At 43.0% G+C, this 24,954-nt stretch overlaps 1 protein-coding gene across 1 annotated transcript in view; it reads left to right on the top strand.

The window, feature by feature from the left end:
* Window positions 1-24,954, top strand: part of CCDC152 (coiled-coil domain containing 152) — a 96,921-nt gene that overhangs the window by 33,519 nt on the left and 38,448 nt on the right. The window contains exons 5-7 of the mRNA XM_077463298.1: window positions 2,363-2,465; window positions 17,104-17,231; window positions 20,510-20,596. Coding sequence (XP_077319424.1) covers window positions 2,363-2,465; window positions 17,104-17,231; window positions 20,510-20,596 — 318 coding nt within the window. The remainder of the gene's footprint in view (window positions 1-2,362; window positions 2,466-17,103; window positions 17,232-20,509; window positions 20,597-24,954) is intronic.

Genomic DNA, 24,954 nt, shown 5'->3' with positions numbered 1-24,954 from the left:
CTATGATAGCTGGCAATTGAGAACAGTTAAGTAAGTTTAACAACCCTATTTCTGGTACATTCTGCCATATTTTTGAACTTCTTGTTTATATGTTTCTGTAACTGTAACTCGTAAGACCAAAGTTGCCACTTCTTTTGTACACTTTTAAAAAGTTCAGTAAAAGTCATAAAGTAAGAAATGCTGTGTTCAGTGAAGACAATGAGCATTAAAAGTAAACTTGTGCAGCTCTTACTCCCGCAGGAGCCGATGGAAATTTGCCCAGGTTCTTCCCCAGTCGATTGCCCTGTAGCCAGGGGCACGATCTCCACAACACTTTTCCTCAATAACCAGTCTAGGGGTGTTGTTTTTGTTGTTTTTTTCATACTTGGTTAGGGTTGAGGGAATTGAGCGGGATACTCCAAAAACTATTGACAGGTTGAGAACAATGGACTGCTTTCTGAAAAGCTAAAGCAGAAGTCAATGTCACCTTTGAACAAACACAGCTGATGGATAGCAGAAGAGGCAGCAGCCCAAATGTCTCTCAGGGCTTTCAGTAGTCTGTACTCACAAAATGTTCAGGGACAGTTGGTTGCCTCCTTCCAACACCTTTCCCCAGTGATATTGGACTAGATGTTCAGCAGACAGCCCCTCAGTCAGCTTTCGGTAGCTTTAGCATCCAGGCCCTCAGGTCACCCACCTGAGGCCTCACAAACAGCAAGCACATGGCAGCGTTGCCCTGGAGGGCAGCAGCCCTCCAGGCTGGACTGATCCTTTGCAGGAAAAGACCCAGAAACTCAGTCTCTGAGAGTATTTATTCAGTTTTCCAGCAGCCTTCTGGGCCCTGGAATAGGGCATAGCTGCATTAATCATTCTTGCAGAGAATTCTCACAGCTCTCTGGAAAGCAGAGGGTGCTATCAGCGAGGCAGCAACTGAGAACACTGAACTGACCTTAATAATCGATTGCATGGTTACAGTAAGCAAAACTAAATTTACCTAACACAATAATTACTGTCACACTGGTTAGAGTGAGACAAGCTAAATTTACCTAACAAAAACACACCCAGCTCCACTGAATGCAGTGAGCCAGCACTAAATCTAACGGATCCTAGGTCCTTGGCTAGGTAACAATCTTGCAGCAGCCAGGTCTGTTGAGTGTTGCTGCTGTTAAATATGCTAGAATGGTCAAAAGATCTAAGGCACAGCCTATTCCTTGGGGAAGGCGATATCTATCAGCCGGTTCAAGTTGGGAATGTGTGGTGGTTTAGTGACAGAAGGTCCAGCAGTGGCAGGGGCCAAAAAACAAAAAAATTCCCCAGGCACACACCCCCACCATCTGGGCCCCAGGCGTTGGATGAGATTTCCTATGGACTAAACCTGGAACCACTGGGAAGTTGAGGCCTTGTGGGCAAAGTGTAAATTGTCACTCCTGACCTGGCCTAGAATGACTCAAGTGTATATAGAGCCAGTGGGGCTCCATAGCTGGTAGCTGAAGCTAGTCTTCTGGTTAGGTTTCAATGCACAGAAACATGCATGTGTATGCGCACATGCAGAAATCTGACAATTGGCACAATGGGGGAGATTTACTAAAACTGGTGCACACAGAATCTGGTGCAGCTGTCCATAGTAACCAATCAGCTTCTAACTTCAGCATGGTTACAATGCACAGCTGCACCAGATTCTATGTGCACCAGTTTTAGTAAATCTCTCCCAATGCTCCTAAAAATTTACTTGTCAATTTACTCACTGTATGTTATGCAATACTGAGTACCATTCATGAGTCAGCCATTGTTTGGCAAATTTTCCTACAGCATATCATATCTGACCAGACTTGAATCAAAAAAACCCTACTGCCATGTCCCATGATTCATGGTTTTGGAATTGTTATGCTCTATTGATAGCCAGGGTGACAGCACAAACTTTTTTCAGGGTGTCAGGTTATTGTAATTTTTTTTTTTACATATGAGTAGCATATTAAAGTGTATGTTTAGCCATTTTTTTATTTTTGGATGCTATGGGAAAGGGTTGGACCCCCCTGGCAAGTTTTTATAGCTGTGTTTGCCCCCAGTGGAAAGAATCATGCCTATTCGTCCAGGTAATTATTGTCATTGCAAAAGAAAGTGATGGAAAATTTTAGTTTTCCATCATCTTTTTAACATTTTAGAAAATGTTAATCTTCCTTAATAGGTAAATGCATTCACTTTAGAGTTCGTGCCTATTTCCTGTTGCATCACAGGAATCATATGAGCTTCATTCTCTACATTTGCAAAGAAAGGAAGTGTTGGGTAATTGGTTGCTTGGTTGACTGTTTTATATAAAGTTTAATAACCTCTTGCATTTTCGATTATAGCAGAGTTATTCTTTAATTACATGTTTTTCATTCAGGACTACAAGGACAAGATTGAATTACTAACGACTGAAATGCGAGACAAGGAGGGAGAGTTTCAGGTGCAAATGGAGAAGATGTGTTGTGAGGTGGAGACCAAATGTGGGTTTTATAGCATTTAGCAGATATGTACTGAAAGTTTATTTCCAAGCAGATATAGGCAGACTTTAATTTATAGGACAGCTCCACTTTACTGACAAAAAAATTAGACGACACAAACAATTCATCTGCTGCCATTCATGATTTATAAAAATGCCAAAACATTCTAAGCCCCCGTACACATAATACACATAATAATATAATCATTTCTGACGGATTTAGTTCGGAACTGGCGTTGCCTACTCACGGTCGGACAAAATTGTCGGAATTTCCGGTCGTCAAGAACGCAGTGACGTAAACCGCATACAGGACTAGAAAATGGAAGTTCAGCACCACGTGTGGCACCCTTTGGGCTCCTTCTGCTGATCTCGTGTTTATCGGGTGTCAGTAGAAGTTTGGTTAGAGACTATTTGCGCTTTTCAGATTTGTGCTTCAGATCATTACTGCTCTACAGTTTGTGCTTGTGGGTGCGTATCTGCTTATCAGTGCGTGTAGTCAGTTCGCATTTGTTGGTCATTGCGGACTATATCTTGATATAGTACGCTTTGATTTTCAGTGCTTATTCACCGCTCGTTTCTGGTTTTCAGTTCGTTCTTGCAGGCCTTGCTGTTTATCAGTGCTTTCTGTTAGTCCATTCTGACCAGCCGACCGTTTTGAAGCCGTTTTGAAGCCATGTTTCGTGTACATACTCATTGTAGAGTTCGTGCTGTGCAGGAGCTTGGTGTTGGACTATTAGCTTTGACACAAGCCCAGTCCATGTACAGGGCGAGGAGGAGTTCATGGAGCAAGAATTTGTTGCTCCAGCGTGACCAATTCTCGCACATGCCTTTGCTTTGTGAGATCCGGGAGAATAATCCTGATGATTTCAGGAATTATCTCTGGATGACGGACCCCGTTTTTCATCGTCTGTTGGCTTTGCTGTCCCCTTATATCAGCAGGCAGGATACCTGCATGCGGCAAGCCATCACTCCGGAGCAGAAGCTAGTTGCCACGTTGCGGTACTTGGCGACAGGGAGAAGCCTTCAGGACCTCAAGTTCTCCACAGGCATCTCCCCCAGGCCCCGGGGATCATTATTCCAGAGACCTGTTCTGCCATCATACAGGTCCTGCAGAAGGACTATATAAAGGTAAGATTTCTCCTTTTAACATCACATTCTATGTATTTAAGGTTTGCTAATGTATTGTTTCTTATTCTTATTATTATTGTTTCGTATTATTTCTTTCATCATTCTCTAATTACCATGATTGTAATATGCTGTAATTGATATGCTGTGCCCCTTTGTCCTCATGCATGCTGGAAGCTTTTAAAGTTCCTTTTTTGTCCTTCATGCATATTTGCCTTCACTAACCTCCCCAGCATGCTCTTCTGGGCCCATACACCTCTAGCCTAGTCACTTAGCAATGTATTTTGTCAGCTCCATAGTAGTGCTTTCCCCTAAACACCCCCTAAAATGTGTACAAATGTTATGTGTGTGCTTCAATTCATGCAGAGTGCCAGAGGGTTTTTTTTTGGTTGGCCAAACTCATTAGGAACCCCCCTCCCCCAACTGCTAGGTCATCTCAAAGCAATCCTCTATCTGCTGACTTTGCCAAACCCAATACACACTATACCTACCTCTTTTGTGGTCAGATTTATGGATGAATTAACCAAAGCATGTACTGCAAGGGCCTGCCTCAATACTTTCAAATGCTATTGTTTTAAGTTTTTTCTCCTATCATTATTGTGATAGGTAATAGCAGAATGTAAAAATGTGCTTCCATTTGTTCATTTTTTTTTTTGTATTATGACACTTCCTGCCAATAGTGTAAGTAAGGAGGGTCTGGCCAAAGTATCACACATTATTTATGCATTCAGCTCTCAATGAAGTGGAGAGGGTTACCTGTCCAAAACATCCTCCCCCCCTAAAATGGGCCATCAGATGGGGGGAATGGGGGGGGGGGTGAGGAATGTGATAAGGGGGCCTTATACTTTTGGCTTTAAATACTCATTTCAAAAAATGTTATACTGATCTTGGGCAAAAATGTTTGTGTCTAATCTGCTTGCAATGCTGATGTGCAAAATTACTAATTTTTTTTTTCTTGTTTGACTCCACAGTTTCCTTCCACACCACAGACTGTGGCCTCCCACTTTGCCACCCATTGGAACTTTCCCAATTGTGGAGGTGCAATTGATGGGAAACACGTCCGCATCGCACCACCCCCCAACTCGGGGTCCTACTATTATAATTACAAAGGGTAGAAAAGTATCGTGATGTTGGCGGTGGTGTCAGCGACATATGACTTCCTGTATGTGGACGTGGGGAAAAATGGCCGGATGTCGGTTGGTGGAGTGATCACGCAGACGGAGTTCTACTGGCATCTCCAGATTGGCAGTCTAGGCTTGCTACCTCCAGAGGAGAATGTGGAAGGACTCCTCTTCGTCGCAGATGAGGTGTTTGCGCTGGGAAACCATCTGATGCGGCCATTCCCGATGATGACCGTCACCCCGGACCAGAGGGTCTTTGATTTCCGGGTGGCCAGAGCCAGAAGAGTGGTGGAGAATACTTTCGGGATAATGGCCAGCCGGTTCCGCCTATTTTTGACTCCAATCCACATGGCGGAATATAAACTCATTCATATTGTGCTTTCGTGCTGCATTCTGCACAATTTTTTGAAGAAACACTCACCGAACTATGTGGCCTCAGTTGGGCCTGACGTAAACTTACCTGAAAATGCCAACCTGACGGCCCTTGAAGCTGGCTGTGCTGGCTTGCCCCCCCCCCCCCCCCCCAAAGCGGCCACGAGGTCCGAACAAGATATTTGGAGTACTTTGTGGGTAGGGGGGCCATTGATATGCCAGACAATGTCTCAGAGGCATTTTTTTAATACATTTTTCATTTACTGCTTGGGTTTGTTTTAAGGTGTCTCCTAGCTTTTTTTTGGTTCTTTTTTTTGGGCTTTTTTCTTCAACAGCGCAAACCCAATTTCTGTGCGAGATGAGGTGACGGTCTCTTCTTCAGATAATAATATTATGTTGTGGGTCTGCTACACACACTCCTTGTTTTTGTTGTTAATGTATATAGTGCATTACTTTTGTACCCCCTTACCATTTCAAACAGGGGGGGGCCGGGATCTGGGGGTCCCCTTGTTAAAGGGGGCTTCCAGATTCTGATAAGCCCCCCGTCCGCAGACCCTCACAACCACCGCCCAGGGTTGTGAGGATGAGGCCCTTGTCCTCATCAACATGGGGACAAGGTGCTTTGAGGGGTCACAGACCCCCAAAGCATCCTCCCAATGTTGAGGGTATGTGGCCTGGTACGGTTCAGGAGGGAGGGGGGCCGCTCTCTCATCCCCCCCTCTTTTCCTGCGGCCTGCCAGGTTGCGTGCTCGGATAATGGGTCTGGTATGGATTTTTAGGGGGACCCCACGTCAATTTTTTTTTTTAATTTGATGCGGGGTTCCCCTTAATATCCATATCAGACCTGAAGGGTCTGGTATGGATATTTAGGGGGACCCCCACGTAAAAAAAAAATTAAATTTGACACGGGGTTCCCCTTAATATCCATGTCAGACCTGAAGGGCCTGGTAATTGAATTTAGGGTAACCCCCACACTTTTTTTTTTTTTTATCAATGAATGAATGAATTGTCGGCTAATACAGAGAACACTCATTGAATGCTCTCTGTATTACGGGGAGCCGTCAATTTAGCCGCAAGTGATTTTAAAATACTTTTTTTCCTGCACAAATGACACTTTGTGCTGGGACAGTTCTAAGCACCAGAAACATGCGCCCCTTCACAGGCATACTATAGATACCCCCCAGCTACGAAATTTAAAGGAATATTACACTTTTATTGTTTCACTTAAATCAGCCTTTTTTTAAACTTTTTTTTGCATTGATCCATGTCCCCTGGAGCAGGACCCTGGTCCCCAAACACTTTTTAGGACAGTAACTTGCATATTACCCTTTAAAATGAGCACTTTAGATTGTGAACGTTCGAGTCCCATAGACTTTAACCACTTGACCACTGGGCACTTAAACACCCTTAATAACCAGACCAATTTTCAGCTTTCGGTGCTCTCACATTTTGAATGACAATTACTCAGTCATGCAACACTGGACCTATATGAAATTTTTGTCCTTTTTTTCACACAAATGGAGCTTTCTTTTGGTGGTATTTAATCACCGCTGGGTTTTTTATTTTTTGTGCTATAAAAGAAAAAATACAGAAAATTCTGTAAAAAAATGAATTTTTCTTCATTTCTGTTATAAAATTTAGCAGATTAGTAATTTTTTCTTCATAAATTTTGGCCAAAATTTATACCACTACATATCTTTGGTAAAAATAAGTACAAATTGGTGGATATTATTTGGTCTTTGTGAAAGTTATAGAGTCCACAAGCTATGGTGCCAATATCTGAAAATTGATCACACCTGAAGTACTGACGGCCTATTTCAATTCTTGAGAACCTAACATGCCAGAAAAGTACAAATACCCCCCAAATGACCCCTTTTTGGAAAGAAGACATTCCAAGGTATTTAGTAAGAGGCATGATGAGTTTTTTTGAAGTTGTCATTTTTTCCCACAATTCTTTGCAAAATCAAGATTTTTTTTACTTTTTTTTTTTTTTTCACAAAATTGTCATATTATCAGTTTATTTCTCACACAGCATATGCATACCACAAATTACACCCCAAAACACATTCTGCTATTTCTCCCGTGTACGGCGATACCACATGTGTGAGACTTTTACACAGCGTGGCCACATACAGAGGCCTAACATGCAGGGAGCACCATCAGGCGTTCTGGAGCACCCAGGACAATTCTGACATTTCTCTCCTACATGTAAAAATCATCATTTATTTGCTAGAAAATTACATCGAATCCCAAAACATTATATATGTTTTTTTAGCAAACACCCTGGAGAATACAATGGTGGTCGTTGCAACTTTTTATCTCGCACGGTATTTGCGCAGCAATTTTTCGAATGCTTTTTTTTGGAAAAAAAACTGTTTTGTGCTTAAAAAAAAAAAGTAAAGTTAGCCCAATTTTTGCATAATGTGAAAGATGAAGTTACACCGAGTAAATCGATACCTAACATGTCACTCTTCAAAATTGCACAGGCTCGTGGAATGGTGCCAAACGTCACTACTTAAAAATCCCCATAGGCGACGATTTAATTTTTTTTTACTGGTTATATGTTTTGAGTTACAGAGGAGGTCTAGGGCTAGAATTATTGCTCTCGCTCCAACGTACGCAGCGATACCTCACATGTGTGGTTTGAACACCGTTTTCATATGTGGGCGGGACTTACGTATGCGTTCGCTTCTGCATGCGAGCACATGGGGACAGGGGCGCTTTAAAAAAATAAATAAAAATGTATTGTTCATTTTACTTTATTTATTTTAGTTTGACATTTTTTTCCCCAAAAATAAATTTTTTGATCACTTTTATTCCTATTACAAGGAATGTAAACATCCCTTGTAATAGGAATATGGCATGACAGGTCCTCTTTACAGTGAGATGTGGGGTCAATAAGACCCCGCATCTCACCTCTAAGCTGGGAAGCCTGAAAAAAAAAAAAAAAAGATTCTGGATTTGATAGTATTGGCGAGTCGGTAGAAGCACCGGAGGGCGGCGGGAGGGGGGGGGGTGTCTATGGCTGGGTATTGCAGGGTATCACCGACTATGGCTGGGTATGGCTGGGTATATCAGAGTATGGCTGGGTATCGCAGAGTATGGCGTTGCAGAGTATGGCGTTGCAGAGTATGGCGTTGCAGAGTATGGCGTTGCAGAGTATGGCAGGATATTGGAGGGTGTTGCAGAGCATTGCAGAGTGTTGCACGGTATTGGCGGGTGTTGCAGAGCATTGCAGAGTGTTGCAGGGTATTGGTGGGTGTTGCAGAGCATTGCAGAGTGTTGCAGAGCATTGCAGAGTGTTGCAGGGTATTGGCGGGTGTTGCAGAGCGTTGCAGAGTGTTGCAGGGTATTGGCGGGCGTTGCAGAGTGTTGCAGGGTATTGGCGGGTGTTGCAGAGCATTGCAGAGTGTTGCAGAGCGTTGCAGGGTATTGCAGAGCGTTGCAGGGTATTGCAGAGCGTTGCAGGGTATTGCAGAGCGTTGCAGACTATTGCAGAGCGTTGCAGACTATTGCAGAGCGTTGCAGACTATTGCAGAGCGTTGCAGGGTATTGCAGAGCGTTGCAGACTATTGCAGAGCGTTGCAGGGTATTGCAGAGCGTTGCAGACTATTGCAGAGCGTTGCAGACTATTGCAGAGTGTTGCAGACTATGGCAGACTATGGCAGACTATTGCAGACTATGGCAGACTATTGCAGACTATGGCAGACTATTGCAGACTAATGGCAGGGTATTGCAGAGTTTTTGCAGGGAATTGAGGGGTTAATTTTCGGTGAGCAGCGATGTGGGCACTGCAGATGCAGCCCACATCGCTGCTGACACCGATCTCCTCCCCCTCCGCTGTTCCGATCGGTACAGAGAGGGGGAGGGAGGAACCGGCGTCATAACATGACGGCGGTTTGTTTACAAGTGATCACTCCGTCATTTGACGGAGCGATCACGTGGTAAACGGCCGCGACGAGCGGCCGTTTACCGTGATCCGTGATGCGCCGGGTCCTGTGGACCCGGCGGTCACGGATGCTCTCGAGTGCGCGCCCCAGGGGGCGCGCGAGAGCGGAATTCTGGGAGGACGTCATATGACGGCCTCCCACAGTTAAGAAACCGCCCTAAAGCCGTCATTCGGCTATAGGGCGGTTATTAAGTGGTTAATAGGGTTCTAAAGTTCACACGAAGTTTAGGTCTGTTCGCAGGTTCTGGTGCGAACCGAACAGGGGGGTGTTCAGCTCATCCCTACTGGGGACATAGATGCCATCTGCTGCTGTTCCGAATTTCTTGGACTTCTGGACCAGACTGTTCTCCCTTTAGATATGTACTCCTCAGGCCACCAATTTTTGCCTTTAAATAATTGATGTGTGCCCTGGGGGCCAAAGGCTTCACCAATTTCCCCAGTTTCTCCAGCGTTGCCTCTCTCTTTATTTGTTTATGACACCTAAATAAAGGTTTTTTTTGGTTCAAGAAATACTTGGCTATGTGTTTTACTTTAAAAAGGACAGTTTGTGAGTAGGCAGGTACATTTCAAAAATACCAAGTCAAATTAACAAGGGGCACCAACACCAAACAACCTCCTAGAGATTAAAAAATAAAACAATAAAATAAAAACATAATAATGGTGTTGTGGTAAGTTGACACACAAAACACACCAAAAGATGAGCAAAATGTCAAAAAAGGAGATCTTGATTAAAAAACCAACCACAAAATCTAAACAAAAAAAATGATTCAGGAGATCTGATGAATAAAAATAAAAATATTCTATTCATGAAATCAGGAAAACAGAATAAAGAAATACGTTTTGGAGAAGTGTGTGTAAATATGAGCAGCAAAACAACTTCATTCTTGTAGCATTATAAAGAATAAGAGAATGTGCTGCATTAAACAATTTTTAACATTGTAGTGTGACAAATGTGCTATATCCATTACGAACGCTAGTTTTACCTGAACAAGCGCTAACAGAATTTATTCTGAGCATGCGTGGCACTTTGTCCGTCAGACTAGGCTACACACGATCGGAATTGACGCGCATCGGATCATGTCGTTGGAAAGTTTTAGATCCAGCTCTCAAATTTTGTTGGTCGGACATTCCGACGGAAAAAGTCTGATGGAGCCCACACACGGTCGGATTATCCGATAACATGGTCCGATCAGATATTTTCCGACGGAATTTCTGACCGTGTGTACAGGGGCTAACACTTTGTTGTTCTCATGACAATGAAGGGCAAAACAACATATTTACAAAATTGCCACCCTCCTCACCTGCTCTTACTCATCTCTATCTTCACTCTCCCCTCTTTTACATTATGGACTCTCTTCCTGCCCCCATCTGACAGTAGAGTGAAAACACCAGCATTTTTACATGGAAGGAAGAGTCACATGCTCCCCCTTACTCATAAACATCAAATATATAACTTAGCTTCTGGCAGCTAATCTGATGATGATGGAGCAAAGAAAAGGTAAGTACATAAAGCTGAGCAGAGCAGCAGTTATGTAAATGTTGTTATTCACTGCATGAGCAATGTGCAAGGTTACCTAAAGCATCTGTATTTTATCTTACCACTGATCACCTATGAAAGGGACAGGTAATTATGCTTGTCCCTGACCACCAATAAAAAGTGAGGGTAACTATCTCTGCCACTGACAACCAATGAAAGGGATGGGGGGCGGGGGGAGGGGTATTATGACTGCCACTGACCAGCAAGGATGGGGTCTATAAATCCCTGTTGGTGACCATCAATAAAAGGAGAGTAACTATTTCTGCATCTGAACCCAGAAATGAATGAGGAGGGTGATTTATGCCTTGCCCTAACCACCAATAAAAATGTGTAAATATCCCTGCCATGGATAACCAATGAAAGAGGGGTAAATATCTCTGCCGCTGAAAAACGGTGAAAAAAGGGTTATTATTACTGCCACTTAACACCAATTATAGAGGAGGGGATAATTTTAATTGTCACGACCATCAATGAAAGGGAGGCATTTATCCCTGCCACTGACCTCCAATGAAAAGGGGGGTTATTTATCTATGTCACTGACCACCAATGAAAGGGTGATAATTATCCCCACCATTGACTACCAATAGCATGAGGGGGGTTATTATTACTGCCACTGACCATCAAAGAAAAAGGGATCTCATTATTATTGCCACTGTCCACCAATGCAAGTGGGATTAATTGTTCCTGCCAATGACAGAATGGATAATTAACAATGCCACTGACCGCCAATGAAGGTGGGGGGGGGTAATTATCCCCGCCCTTGACCACCAATGAAGGGTGATAATTAGCCCTGCCATTGAAAACTAATGAAAGGGGGTGTAATTATCCCTGCTACTGGCCACCAACGAAGGGGGAGGTTAATTATCAATGCTACTGACCACCAATGAAAGGACAGGTGCATATATTATTGCCACTAACCACCAAATAAAAGGGGGGTCATTTATCAATGCCACTTACCACCAATGAGAGTATGGGGGGTATATTATTATTATATTATTATTATATACGATTTATATAGCGCCAACAGTTTACGCAGCTCTTTACAATGTAGAGGGGGGCAGCACAATTATAATACAGTTCAATACAGAAGGGACAGGAGGGCCCTGTTAACGTTATTTGGTGCCTCTCGCTCCACTTTCTGTTTACAGCAGAGACACGCGACTCCGTCCCGGAAACACTTCCTGCTCACGTGCGCCACTTCCCTCTCCCAGAGCAGAGATCCTGTAGATGGCGGGCACAGCGCATGTGCGGCAAAAATCTCTGCGCTGTTGGAGCCGCACATTTTGGCGGGTGCATGCGCGGTGGACACGAAAAGTAGAAGTGTTATTTTTGGGAATAGGGCCCACCTATGTAAAAGACAGCAGAGAAGCTCTTCAGTTGGAGCGGAATGTTTGCCATATCCATACCTGGTTTGTGAGCCGTTTTGAGGAGTCGTTATAATGTTTTTGGGGATACCTGAGGATTTCTCCCCTACGCTTAAAGAGACCATTGCAGTATGGTCATGTGGAGTTGGTAAGGTTTATCACTACTCACTTTTGGTGTGTCACTCATTTTGGATCTAGTCACCGGCTGGGATTAAGGAGTCTGTTTCTCACTCATCTGAGATTGGATCGCTTTTTCAGCACTTTTGTGTGGATTATCTTTTTGTGAACTACATGCACAGAAAATGATTTGTTTGCATAGTTTGCACAGTAGCATTTTGCACAGAAGCTAAATAATCGCATGCACAGCGAATAATTTATTTATGTAGTTTGCACAGTAGCAGTTTTGCACAGCAGCTAAATAATTGCATGCACAACAGCAATTTGCATTAGGATTAACCAATAGATTGTTATAATTATTGATTTATTGCACTTTATCTATGAAGTAGAATACATATCAAACAAGGATTTTCTATCTTTGTAGTAATATTTGGTATATAGTTAGCGCTGATCACCTTTTTTATTTATTGTTGTTCAAGTGCATGGTATACACTTTAGGTCTAGCAGCAATCTAACCGACATACCACATTCAAATATTTTTCACTTTGATAGTGCGAAGGAACCCCATTTTTCTATGTGCACTACCAACTACCTCACTTTGTATCGGACTTTATTTATTCATTTATTTATATATATTAGAATTTTTGGATTAATGATTAATTAATGTATCACTTGCTTAGTATATGTCTGTTTGTTATTAGAGCAAAGAATTTTTTTCACTTATGAATTTTGGTGGGTGTCTGCTTTAGTTAAAATTTTTCAGGGATTTTTCACCACTACTTGGATATTGTTTTCATTTATTTATCTAAGATTTTTATTTCATGTCACCTTGAAGGGTATTTTTATTTATTTTATGTCACTTTAAGAGGAGCTGCACCTAAAAAAAAAATATTAAAAGCCAGCAGCTACTAATATTGCAGCTGCTGACTTTTAATAATATCACACTTACCTGTCCCAGGTTCCAGCGATGTCGGCGGCAGATGACGAGCGATCGCTCGTCTCGCTGCAGCCACCGCCGCCATCCTCTGTCAGGGAATCGGGAAGTGAAGCATGAGGGCTTCACTGCCCGGTTCCCTACTGCGCATGCGCGAGTTGGGCTGCGCTTCTCTTATGGTCCCCGCTGTGTCTCTGGGAACTGTGTGTTTTTCCCAGAACACAACGGGGGGGGGGGCGGAGCGATGCGGGGGTCTGCGGCGGTCTGGCCGGAAGTGGGTGCAGTTACCTGGATTATCCAGGTAACTGCACCCCCCTCCCCCCCGAAAGGTGCCGATTGTGGCACCGGAGGGGGGGAGGGATAATACTAGTGGAACTTCCCCTTTAGGGTGAAGAACCGCTTTAGTGAGATTATTTATTTAAATAAGTATATCAATAATGTTATTTATTTGTTCATTTAATTAATTTATTTATTGATATTTGATATAGTTTGGTATTTATTAGCGCTGCACTCTTTTTGCACTTTAGTCATTTGAGTTGTTGTATCCTGACTCTAGTGCCAGCTGCTTCTTTCATCATATTTAACCACTTCAATACGGGCACTTAAACACCTTCCTGCCCAGACCAATTTTGAGCTTTCAGCGCTGTCGCATTTTGAATGACAATTGCGCGGTCATGCTACACTGTACCCAAATGACATTTTTATCATTTTTTTTCCCACAAATAGAGCTTTCTTTTGGTGGTATTTGATCACCTCTACGGTTTTTATTTTTTGCGCTACAAATAAAAAAATACCGAAAAAATGTTTAAAAAAATTTTTGTTTCAGTTTCAAAACTTTGTAAATAAGTACGTTTTCTCCTTCACTGATGGGCACTGATGGGGCTACACTGATGGGCACTGATAAGGTGGCACTGATGGGCACCAATGATGTGGCACCAATGAAGTGACACTGATGAGGTGGCATTGGTGGACACTGATATGTGGCACTGATAGGCGGCACTGATAGGCGCACTGATGGGCGACATGGATGGACACTGATAGCTGGCACGGATTGGCATGGATGGGCGGCACAGATGGGCATGGATAGGCGGCACAGATGGGCATGGGTGGGCACTTATAGGCGGCACAGGTGGGCACTGATAGGCGCACAGGTGGGCACTGATAGGCGGCACAGGTGGGCACTCATAGGCGGCACAGGTGGGCACTCATAGGCGGCATTGGTGTTATACTGTACTAATGGATGCCAATCGGTGCCAAACAATAATGCATGCCAATCAGTGATGCCCATTGTGGGCACTGATTGGCATCCATTATGGGCACTGATTGGCGTCCATTGTGCTGACTGGCATCCCTGGTGGTCTAGGGAGGATTACCTTTTCCCTGGTGGTCTGGTGGCGTCCCTGGTGGTCCAGTGTGGGCATCCTCGGGGGGGCTGTGCTGATAATCGATCAGCACAGACCCCCCCTGTCAGAGGAGCAGCCGATCGGCTCTCCTCTACTCGCGTCTGACAGACGTGAGTGAGGAAAAGCCGATCACCGGCTCTTCCTATTTACACTGTGATCAGCCGTGATTGGACACGGCTGATCACGTGGTAAAGAGTCTCAGACTCTTTACCGAGATCGTAGTTGCCGGGTGTCAGACTGACACCCCGCAACAACGATCGCCGCGATGCGCGATCATGTCATATGACGTCCGATCAGGATTATGAAACCACTTTGCCACCGTCAATTGCCTATAGGGCGGGCGGCAAGTGGTTAATGACAATTTGTCTTTAGCGCAGCATGAATCCTCTTCTGTTTTTTTTTTACCATTTTATAGTTGATTTCTGCCGTGCGCCTGCACAGTAGTCAGTCGAGTACTTTGTCAGGCAAGTTCCTCTGTGCACCGACGTCAGCCACTGAAGGCATGTATGACACGTTGTGCATGCGCAGTGCACGCGGGTTGGAGACACAGCTGATTCCACGTCACAGGAAGTGACACGGGTTTCACATTCTGCCAGGTTGCAAATTTTTTCAGAACAGTGGCATCATCTGGTATTATTTTAAAAGGAAAGCTGCACATTCAAGAAGACTGAAAATAATCTTTGAAATCATATGTAAAAGCTTATGTGATATTTTAGTGATTGGATTTACATGTATTTAATTAACTCCTTGTTTCTTGATCAATAACATTTTACATTTGTAATTTATCCCGATATATTATACATTATTATTTCCAGGACAGATATAGATTCATATTTGTAGCAGGTTTTATTCTTTTTTATTTTCTATGGTTTAATTGGGAGGATTTGACCTGTCAGATCAAACAACTGTAGTGTGGTCTCTGTGAATGTACACAGTTAAATGAATTGTGTTTGTAGGCTCTTACTCTACACAGTCATTGGTAAATCTGCAAACATACTTATCAAGCTTGTGCCATTTATGTCATTTCAAATACTATTATTTCTCCTCAGTGACATCTTTTTTCTCTAATGTTTAGTAAGAATAGGCTTTTTTTTATTTAAAGCAGGATCTGGCCAGTAACACATCTCCTGTATTGGAGTGCCCCCACTCTGGATGAAGGAGCACAGGGTGCACATTTGCACAGCAACATTGGTAATCTGGGGGGAGGGGAGTGTTAGATAGACTGGCATTTTTAAAAGGTAACTCCCCTTTTGTGGGGAAAAAAATAGCAAATAAAGAAAAAATAATATAGCACATACAATTGTGACACAAGTCATATTGTAATAGGATGTTATTCAAAATTACTTTTCCTTTTCAAAAAAGGCCCATCAGCTTGCCTCATTAGAGCCCTACAGGTGCACAGCTGATTGATAATTATGGAACCACTCCCATTAGACTCCCTTTCCAACATGGACACAGACAAACACACATGGATTTCTTCATAATAACAAAAGGTAGGAATCTGCAAAGAAATTTGTTAAAATCCATGCAATATACATAGATCACCCAGAGGGGAATGTTTTTTTTCTCAAGAAAAGTGGAGTTATGCTTTAACCACTTGCTTACTGGGCACTTAAACTTTTATAACGGGTAATTTTTTTCCGTCATTGATGTACGCTGATGAGGAGGCACTTATGGGCACCAATAGGTGGTAGAGATGGGTACTGATCGGTTACACTGATAGGCAGCACTTCTAGGTGGCACTGATTGGCACCACTGATGGCCATTGATAGGTGGCACTTGTGGGCATCGATAGTTTGCATTTGTGGGCACTGTTACTCTATAAATGAGGCATATTTGCCTTTCTTTTCAGGACCGATTCCCTTTGAGATAAGCCGGTGATCGGCTTTTTTTTTCTCCTCCGCTGTCAGCACGAGGAGAAAAAAAAACGATCACCGAGCTTTTGTTTACATTATGTGATCAGCTGTCATTGGCTGACAGCTGATCACATGGTAAGGGGTCGGGACCGGCCCCTTACTCGGATCAGTGATCATCCAAATCTTAGTGACTCGGTGATCACAGGGCGCCCCGCGCGCAGGGAGCGTGCTCAGGGGAGGCCATCATTTGACGGCCTCCTGGGAATTCACATCCGCGCTGTGGCCGTCATTCGGCCATAGCGTGGATGTCAGGTGGTTAAGTACACCAACAAATTGAAGCTGAACTCCAGCTAATACTTTATCCCAAAAGAAAAAAAAAACAGTTTGCCGTAACTGCTTATAAAGTTTTTACATAAAGAAATAAAAGCTGGCCCTTTTGCGTACCCCTGGTAATTTTAAATGGTCTGTCTCATTCCTGTAATTGCAAGAGAGCTTTTCCGTTGAAAAACAACAGACTTATTGGCTAGATCAGTGTTTCTGAACTCCAGTCCTCAAGGCGCCCCAACAGGTCATGTTTTCAGGATTTCCCTCAGATGAAACTTCTGTGGTAATTACTAAGGCAGTGAAAAGGATCAAATCACCTGTTCAAAATAATGTAAAAGCTGAAAACATGACCTGTTGGGGCGCCTTGAGGACTGGAGTTGAGAAACACTGATCTAGGGCTGGGCTAGATCACCCGATAAAAAAAGAAGAAAGAAAGCCTAAGAAAGGAAACAAATGCAGCCATTACATCAAGGAAGCTTTAAGCTGCAATATAATAAATGTTTGCTCAGTATGTCAATTCTATATTTTTTACATAAATAGTGTTGCTTAAAGAAGAGGAAAAAAGTAAGCTGCTTTCTAAGAAGGAGATGGAAATATCTGAGTTAACACGACAACTGAAAACTCAAGAGAAAGAAAAGCAAAGCGAGCTGATCAAACAGCAAATAGAGGTATTAATTAGTCATTCTATTAATTGGTATTTCACAAATCAAAAGTCATGTTTTATTTGATTAAATATATATTACATAAAGCTGGGGAATTTGTATTTTGTCACAGCAACTGATAACAATATTTTTTTTTTTACAAAGTCATAACAGTTCTAAACATATAATCACAGACAGTGAAAACAGAATTATTTGATTTGTTAGTATTTGTATTTAATTGTAAAAGAGTGCTTTGGATATTAACAATCTCGTATTCGTTGGCCGGACTCTGCTAGCTCTGCGGGGGATCGCTCTGTTGATCCCTGCTGAGCTGGCGGATGACAGTTCCATCTCTGCTCACTGTGCAGGGACGGACCTGTCAGAGCCCTGCTGTTTTCTATGGGAAGATCAGATAAAAACAGACAGCTTGTCCGTTTTCATCCGATCCGCTGGATGGATGGTGAACATATGACCATTTGTCTGTTTTGAGCAGATCTTGTCGGATCGGATGGCAGGCGGGTGACAGCGGACACATCTCCGCTGACATCCACCTGCCCATAGAGGTCAATGGGTGGCCCTTTCGGATTCCCTGAAAAATAGACAGGCAGATCCGAGCAGCCGTTTGTGTGAAAGAGCCTTACAGTGTATGTAAACCCTAACAATGAATATCTCTCATCTGCTCACTTTAGTCTGTTAACTATACATACTGTATATTTATTGGAATAGTTTTTTTTTTTTTTTTTTTATTGTATATCTGTTGGATGATTGCAAGAAAATGCCTATAATGCTGTCAGACATCATCTGAGTTGATAACAGTTAAATGAGGAAAGAGAGCACAGGAAATCAATAGTTACCATTGTTCTCAGCTACTGTATCTCTGTAAACTACAGAACACCTGCACCTGTGTTATGGATAAGCAGAGAGTGGGAGGTTTTCTGTAGTTCTGTTCTAGGGTGACAATATTGTGCCTCCACAGTACAGTGAGAGAGTGTTGTTACCATAGAACAGGAAGTCTGTTTCTGGTAAGGTGACTAGGCATGAATAAGGGGAAAAAAACCTCAAAAAAGACAATGAATGCAGCCACCAAACAAATTGCAGCTGCAATATATTACATTTTTGTACTTGGGTTTAGACATGCTTGAAAGGGAAAGTACAGCCAAAGCTTGTTTGGCTGTACTTCACCTATGTATCACAAGAGTGCAGTTAGTTTTGCACTCCTGTCACCTGTTTTCAGCAGACGGAGGGCTGAAAACTGTCTGCTGACATCACAGAGCCGGTCCAGGCCATGTGTAAGATCGTGACAACGAAGTCAGGATCCGCCCGCATGGCAGGACCGGCACCTGGCTCAGCCTCTCAGCGAGGCGCTGAGAGACTGAGATGGCTTCCCCACCCCCCCCCCCCCACCCCTCCACAGCCAGCACTCCATTGAGCGCAAGGAGGCAGAGCAGGGAGCCAGTAACTGACAGTCATCAGCTCTCTGCTCAGGGAGCTATGAGAACTTAACGATCTGTGGTGTTTGATCGCTCGGTTCTCAGTGTTAGAGCTGGTGGGGGACATATGCAGCATCGGACCAATGCTGCATCCACCTAGGTAAGTATTAATCTGCAAAAAAATGTAACCCCATATTTCTCAAAAGAAAACTACAATGTTTCTCACTGACCACATATTTTTAAAAGACTTAATCACCAATGCGCATATGTAATAACCAGAGTTCTGCTGAATTGTTATAATAGTGCAGCCTTACCTCTCAGAGATTACTTGAATTTTGCTTGTCAGAGCAGAACTGTCAGGCTGTGAGGTCATCTGATCAGCTGACCAAGTGCTGTGATAAGAGGGCCTATGATTAGGCAGATGTTGGTGCCAGATTGTGTAGGTCCCCACCCCACTTCTTTTTGGATAGGACAACTACATGTGACATCTGATATGAGGTTTGACATACTAGCAGGCTTCTTCAGCATGGAACGCCATATATTAGAGCAGACATTCTGTAATTGTCATTTCTGCGCAGAACGTCAACACCTAAATCAGGGATATGCAATTAGCGGACCTCCAGCTGTTGCAAAACTACAAGTCTCATCATTCCTCTGCCACTGGGTGTAATGCTTGTGGCTGTCAGAGTCTTGCAATGCCTCATGGGACTTGGAGTTCTGCAACATCTGGAGGTCCGCTAATTGCATATCCCTGACATAAATTATAAGTCATCTTCCCTTTACACCTCCTCTCCTTGGGAGCATCACCGATTTGGGACCACTGTCCTATGTATACCAGATTACAGCTTTTGGCTTCCATCCCCAAGTAGGATCTAGGTGCCCTCATTAGTATACCAGTCTCTTCCCAAGGTTCCTTCCATAGCTCTTTCCAGCTGGGCTCACTCTCAGGTGGCACACTAATACCCAAGTTTTACTACTACTCGTAACAGAGGACTAAAACCCTTGTGTACCCCACCGCAGAAGCTGCATAAAAGGTCAGAGGAGACAGGATGACTACAGCTGTTACTTCCATGTTTGGATCCTTGCCTGGGAATTGACCCTACAAAGAGCCCTTTAGATCAACTTTGTAGGAAACAACATACATCCTAGCAGTTTGGGGGTGTTTAGCTCTCGTGCCCCCAACTTTGTGGGCTTTTCCCACACTGGCATTATTATAGCCACTGATTGCACCCACGAGGAGGGACTTTTGTGAAAAGGGGACCTAACACCTAATTATAACTTTCCCTTAGCATACTTTACTGGAACCAGAGCTGCATAGTGGCAGGTAAGCAGTCCCTCACTCCTGTACCTTCGCCATTCTCCATTTGTCTTGTATTTATTTTCAGTGAATACAAGGTATTCTCTCATTGTAGGCAGTGAGGAGGGCTGACATCATAATCACCACCTTGTGTGTTTTCATTCATATGCTGCTCAAATATAAGGGTTTAGGCAAATGCAATGTACTGTATGGTACTTTAGCTATAAATCCCAAACTGGAGAACTTTTGAAATAGGAGGAATGGATCTCAATAAGACTGGTTGCGTCCAAAGAAATGCAGGGTAAAGCGGGCCAGGAATGATCATCTACACTACACAATCAAAGAAAACTGAAATCTTCAAACTTGCAGTCAAAGCATGCATGCAGCTCAAGTCAAAGGCAGATAAACCAAGAGTCAACACTAACCCTTTGTAATCTCAAAAGCTTGTGTACACAGGTCCTTGTAAACGATAGCCATTACAGTCTTATATATAATATATGAATTTACAATTTTTACATTATTTTTTATAGTAATTTTTACGTATATATACAGTTTTATAGGCTGTACTTTTCTTTCAGTTCAATGCGAAGCTGGCAAGAATCCAAAACAGAAGTAACAAATCTTACCAAGAAACAAGCACTTTATCGCAGAACATCTACAGAATGGTAAAAATGTCCTGATCTGTTTGATGTAGGAAAAACCTGAATGGGTGACCTGATTTAAATGATAAATTTTGTATGCTGACATTTAAAGTGGTTCTAAAGTTAAAAGGTTTCCTACCTTAATGGATTAAAGTGGTTATAAGGGTTCAAGTTTTTTTTTTTTTTTACCTTAATGCATTCTATGCATTGAAGGGGTAGTGAACTGATGGACAAAAAAACAAAACCCTGCAAGACAATGGCATAATGTGCTAGTATGCATTGCATACTAGCACATTATGAAATACCTTAGAACGAAGCCCCCTCAGCGGCACCCCATCACCGCTGTGGTGGCTCACATGTTCCCCAGCGTTTTTTCTGGGTTCACAGGTTCCCGCACTGTGAGAGCCCGGAGCTGCAATGATGTCACTCCCACGCATGCATGGGAGCTCTATATTCTGGCAAGAAGCTCTGAAGTTCCGCCACGATACGCTGAACCTTCAGAGTGCATGCGACGCTGACATCAGAGGCTGCATGCAGGGTGAATATCTCCTAAACGGTACTCGTTTAGAAAATATTAATTTTACCTACAGGTAAGCTTTATTATAGGCTTAATAAGAAAAAAGACTGCGCTGGAAAAACCTAACAAATAAGCTGCAACACAGAGTGGAATACAACACAAATAAAAAACTAATGTAGTTGTGCTCCATACCTTTAACCTTATAAACGTGATGATAAGTGATCAATATATGATAGCATAAAAAACTTGAAAAAGTTCCACAAATGAAATGGTTTAACTTTATAAGTGTTCAGTGACACTTAGTAGAGATTTCAAAAACAGTCAATCAGACTTCCAATCGACCAATCTCTAACGAATAGTGAGGATATCAGCTTGTGATTGGTTCTTAGAAATCAATGTGGCTTTGCTTGACCCACCACCTTTGCAGTGGTTCTAGCAGCACTTTTCGGCCGCTAGCGGGAGGCTTTTAACCCTTGCTAGCAGCCGAAGAAAGGGTTAATAGTGCCCGAAACGCACTGCTGCCAAATCCTTTGCCGTCGTTTCGGCAACACTTCTCAATTCAATGGGCGGGGCAGTGGAGGACCAGTGTATACACCGATATTTCAATGGGCAGGGGCGGTGGAGGAGCTGTGTATACACGGCTCCTCCACTGCTCCAAAGATGTTGCTTGCAGGACTTTTTCAAATTTTTTTCTAATGTCCTGCAAGCACACTGCCCCAGTGTGAAAGCACTCAGGCTCTTACACTTGGGCTGCAGGAGAGGCAATTTTCAGGCGCTTTACAGGCACTATTTTTAGCCCAAAAGCACCTGAAAAATGCCCCAGTGTGAAAAGGGTCTTAAAGTGGTTGGTAAGCCACTGTAACCTGTATACACTATCAGCAATGCCTCCTATTGTAGTATCCCCCTCTGTGTGAGATTTATAAAAATAAATTCTATAAATACCTAATTTCACTGCCGAGATTGTGATCACATGACTGACAAGTTTTCTCCTTTCCTCCTCTGAGAGGTGCAGCGGGCAGGGCTGAGATTCCTCTGCTGATGTCAGTTTGGCAGGGAGGAGAAGAGGAGGAGAGAGCTGATCATGTGATTGCAATCTCGGCTCTTAAATTAGTTATTTACAGCATTTATATCTATAAATCATTCACAGAGGGGGACACTGCAATAGGAGGCAGTGCCGATGGTGTATACAGGTTAGGGTTATGAGAGCAGCAGGAGGAGTGAGGGGCAGCTCATACACAGACAGAGAGGGGAGGGGGGAGGCAGACACAGAAGCAAAGAGCAGAGAAGATAGCAGGTTGCTGATGACAGAGGCATTTAAACTGACCACAGTGTCTGGTCTCAGCAGCATTGATACACCGTGGTCAGTTTACAGAGGGGTGGGGAGAAACTGGCAGGTTCAGGCAGGTTTTTTTTAGGTCTTACAGAGGGTCATATGACACAAGCACTGTGTCATATAACATGCTTTAACCACTTGACCACTGGGCACTTAAACACCCTTAATAACCAGACCAATTTTCAGCTTTTGGTGCTCTCACATTTTGAATGACAATTACTCAGTCATGCAACATTGGACCTAGATGAAATTTTTGTCCTTTTTTTTCACACAAATAGAGCTTTCTTTTGGTGGTATTTAATCACCTCTGATTTGTTTATTTTTTGTGCTATAAAAGAAAAAAGACCGAAAATTCTGCGAAAAAATGAATTTTTCTTTGTTTCTGTTATAAAATTTAGCAGATTAGTAATTTTTTCTTCATAAATTTTGGCCAAAATTTATACCACTACATATCTTTGGTAAAAATAAGTACAAATTGGTGGATATTATTTGGTCTTTGTGAAAGTTATAGAGTCCACAAGCTATGGTGCCAATATCTGAAAATTGATCACACCTGAAAGACTGACGGCCTATTTCAATTCTTGAGACCCTAACATGCCAGAAAAGTACACATACCCCCCAAATGACCCCTTTTTGGAAAGAAGACATTCCAATGTATTTAGTAAGAGGCATGATGAGTTTTTTGAAGTTGTCATTTTTTCCCACAATTGTTTGCAAAATCAAGATTTTTTTTTTCCTTTTTGTTTTTTTTTTCCACAAAATTGTCATATTATCAGGTTATTTCTCACACACAGCATATGCATACCACAAATTACACCCCAAAACACATTCTGCTATTACTCCTGAGTACGGCGATACCACATGTGTGAGACTTTTACACAGCGTGGCCACATACAGAGGCCCAACATGCAGGGAGCGCCATCAGGCGTTCTGGAGCACCCAGGACAATTCTGACATTTCTCTCTTACATGTAAAAATCATCATTTATTTGCTAGAAAATTACAGAGAACCCCAAAACATTATATATTTTTTTTAGCAAAGACCCTGGAGAATACAATGGTGGTCGTTGCAAATTTTTATCTCACACGGTATTTGCGTAGCAATTTTTCGAACGCGTTTTTTTTGGGGGAAAAAACTGTTTTGTGCTTAAAAAAACAAAAGAAACAGTAAAGTTAGCCCAATTTTTGCATAAAGTGAAAGATGAAGTTATGCTGAGTAAATAGATATCAAACATGTCACTCTTCAAAATTGCACATGCCCGTGGAATGGCGCTAAACGTTGCTACTTAAAAAATCCCCATAGGCGACGCTTTAATTTTTTTTTACTGGTTACATGTTTTGAGTTGCAGAGGAGGTCTATGGCTAGAATTATTGCTCTCGCTCTAACGTTCGCAGCAATACCTCACATGTGTGGTTTGAACACCGTTTTCATATGTGGGCAGGGCTTACATATGTGTTCGCTTCTGCATGCAAGCACATGGGGACAGGGGTGCTTTAAATTTTTATTTATTTTTTTATTGTTCATTTTACTTTATTTATTTTAGTTTGACATTTTTTTCCCCAAAAATAAGTTTTTGATCACTTTTATTCCTATTACAAGGAATGTAAACATCCCTTGTAATAGGAATATGGGGTGACAGGTCCTCTTTACAGTGAAATCTGGGGGTCAATATGACCCTACATCTCACCTCTAGGCTGGGAAGCCTGAAAAAAAAAAAAAAACAAAAAAAAAAGATTCTGGCTTTGATCGTACTGGCGAGTTGGTAGAAGCACCGGAAGGTGGTGAGGGGTGGGGGGGCGTCTATGGCTGGGTATTGCAGGGTATCACCAAGTATGGCTGGGTATCTCCGAATATGGCTGGGTATGGCAATTTATGTCAGGGTATTGCGGGGTATTGGCGGGGTATTGCAGAGTATTGGGGGGTATTGCAGAGTAATGGGGGGTACTGCAGAGTATTGGGGGGTACTGCAGAGTAATGGGGGGTACTGCAGAGTAATGGCAGGGTACTGCAGAGTATTGGGGGGTACTGCAGAGTAATGGCAGGGTACTGCAGAGTAATGGCGGGTACTTCAGAGTAATGGCGGGTACTGCAGAGTAATGGGGGGGGTACTGAAGAGTAATGGCGGGTACTGCAGAGTAATGGCGGGTACAGCAGAGTAATGGCGGGTACAGCAGAGTAATGGCGGGTACTGCAGAGTAATGGGGGGGGTACTGAAGAGTAATGGCGGGTACTGCAGAGTAATGGCGGGTACAGCAGAGTAATGGCGGGTACAGCAGAGTAATGGCGGGTACTGCAAAGTATTGGGGGGTACTGCAGAGTAATGGGGGGTACTGCAGAGTAATGGGGGGGTACTGCAGAGTAATGGGGGGGTACTGCAGAGTAATGGGGGGGTACTGCAGAGTAATGGCGGGTACTGCAGAGTAATGGCGGGGTACTGAAGAGTAATGGCGGGTACTGCAGAGTAATGGGGGGTACTGCAGAGTAATGGCAGGGTACTGCAGAGTAATGGCAGGGTATTGCAGAGTATTGGGG

Source organism: Lithobates pipiens, unplaced genomic scaffold, assembly GCF_037356315.1.
Source record: "Lithobates pipiens isolate NorthernLeopardFrog02 unplaced genomic scaffold, aLitPip1_a1.2 Scaffold_3, whole genome shotgun sequence".
NCBI classification, from domain to species: Eukaryota; Metazoa; Chordata; class Amphibia; order Anura; family Ranidae; genus Lithobates; species Lithobates pipiens.
This window is presented reverse-complemented; position numbering and strand designations above follow the sequence as displayed.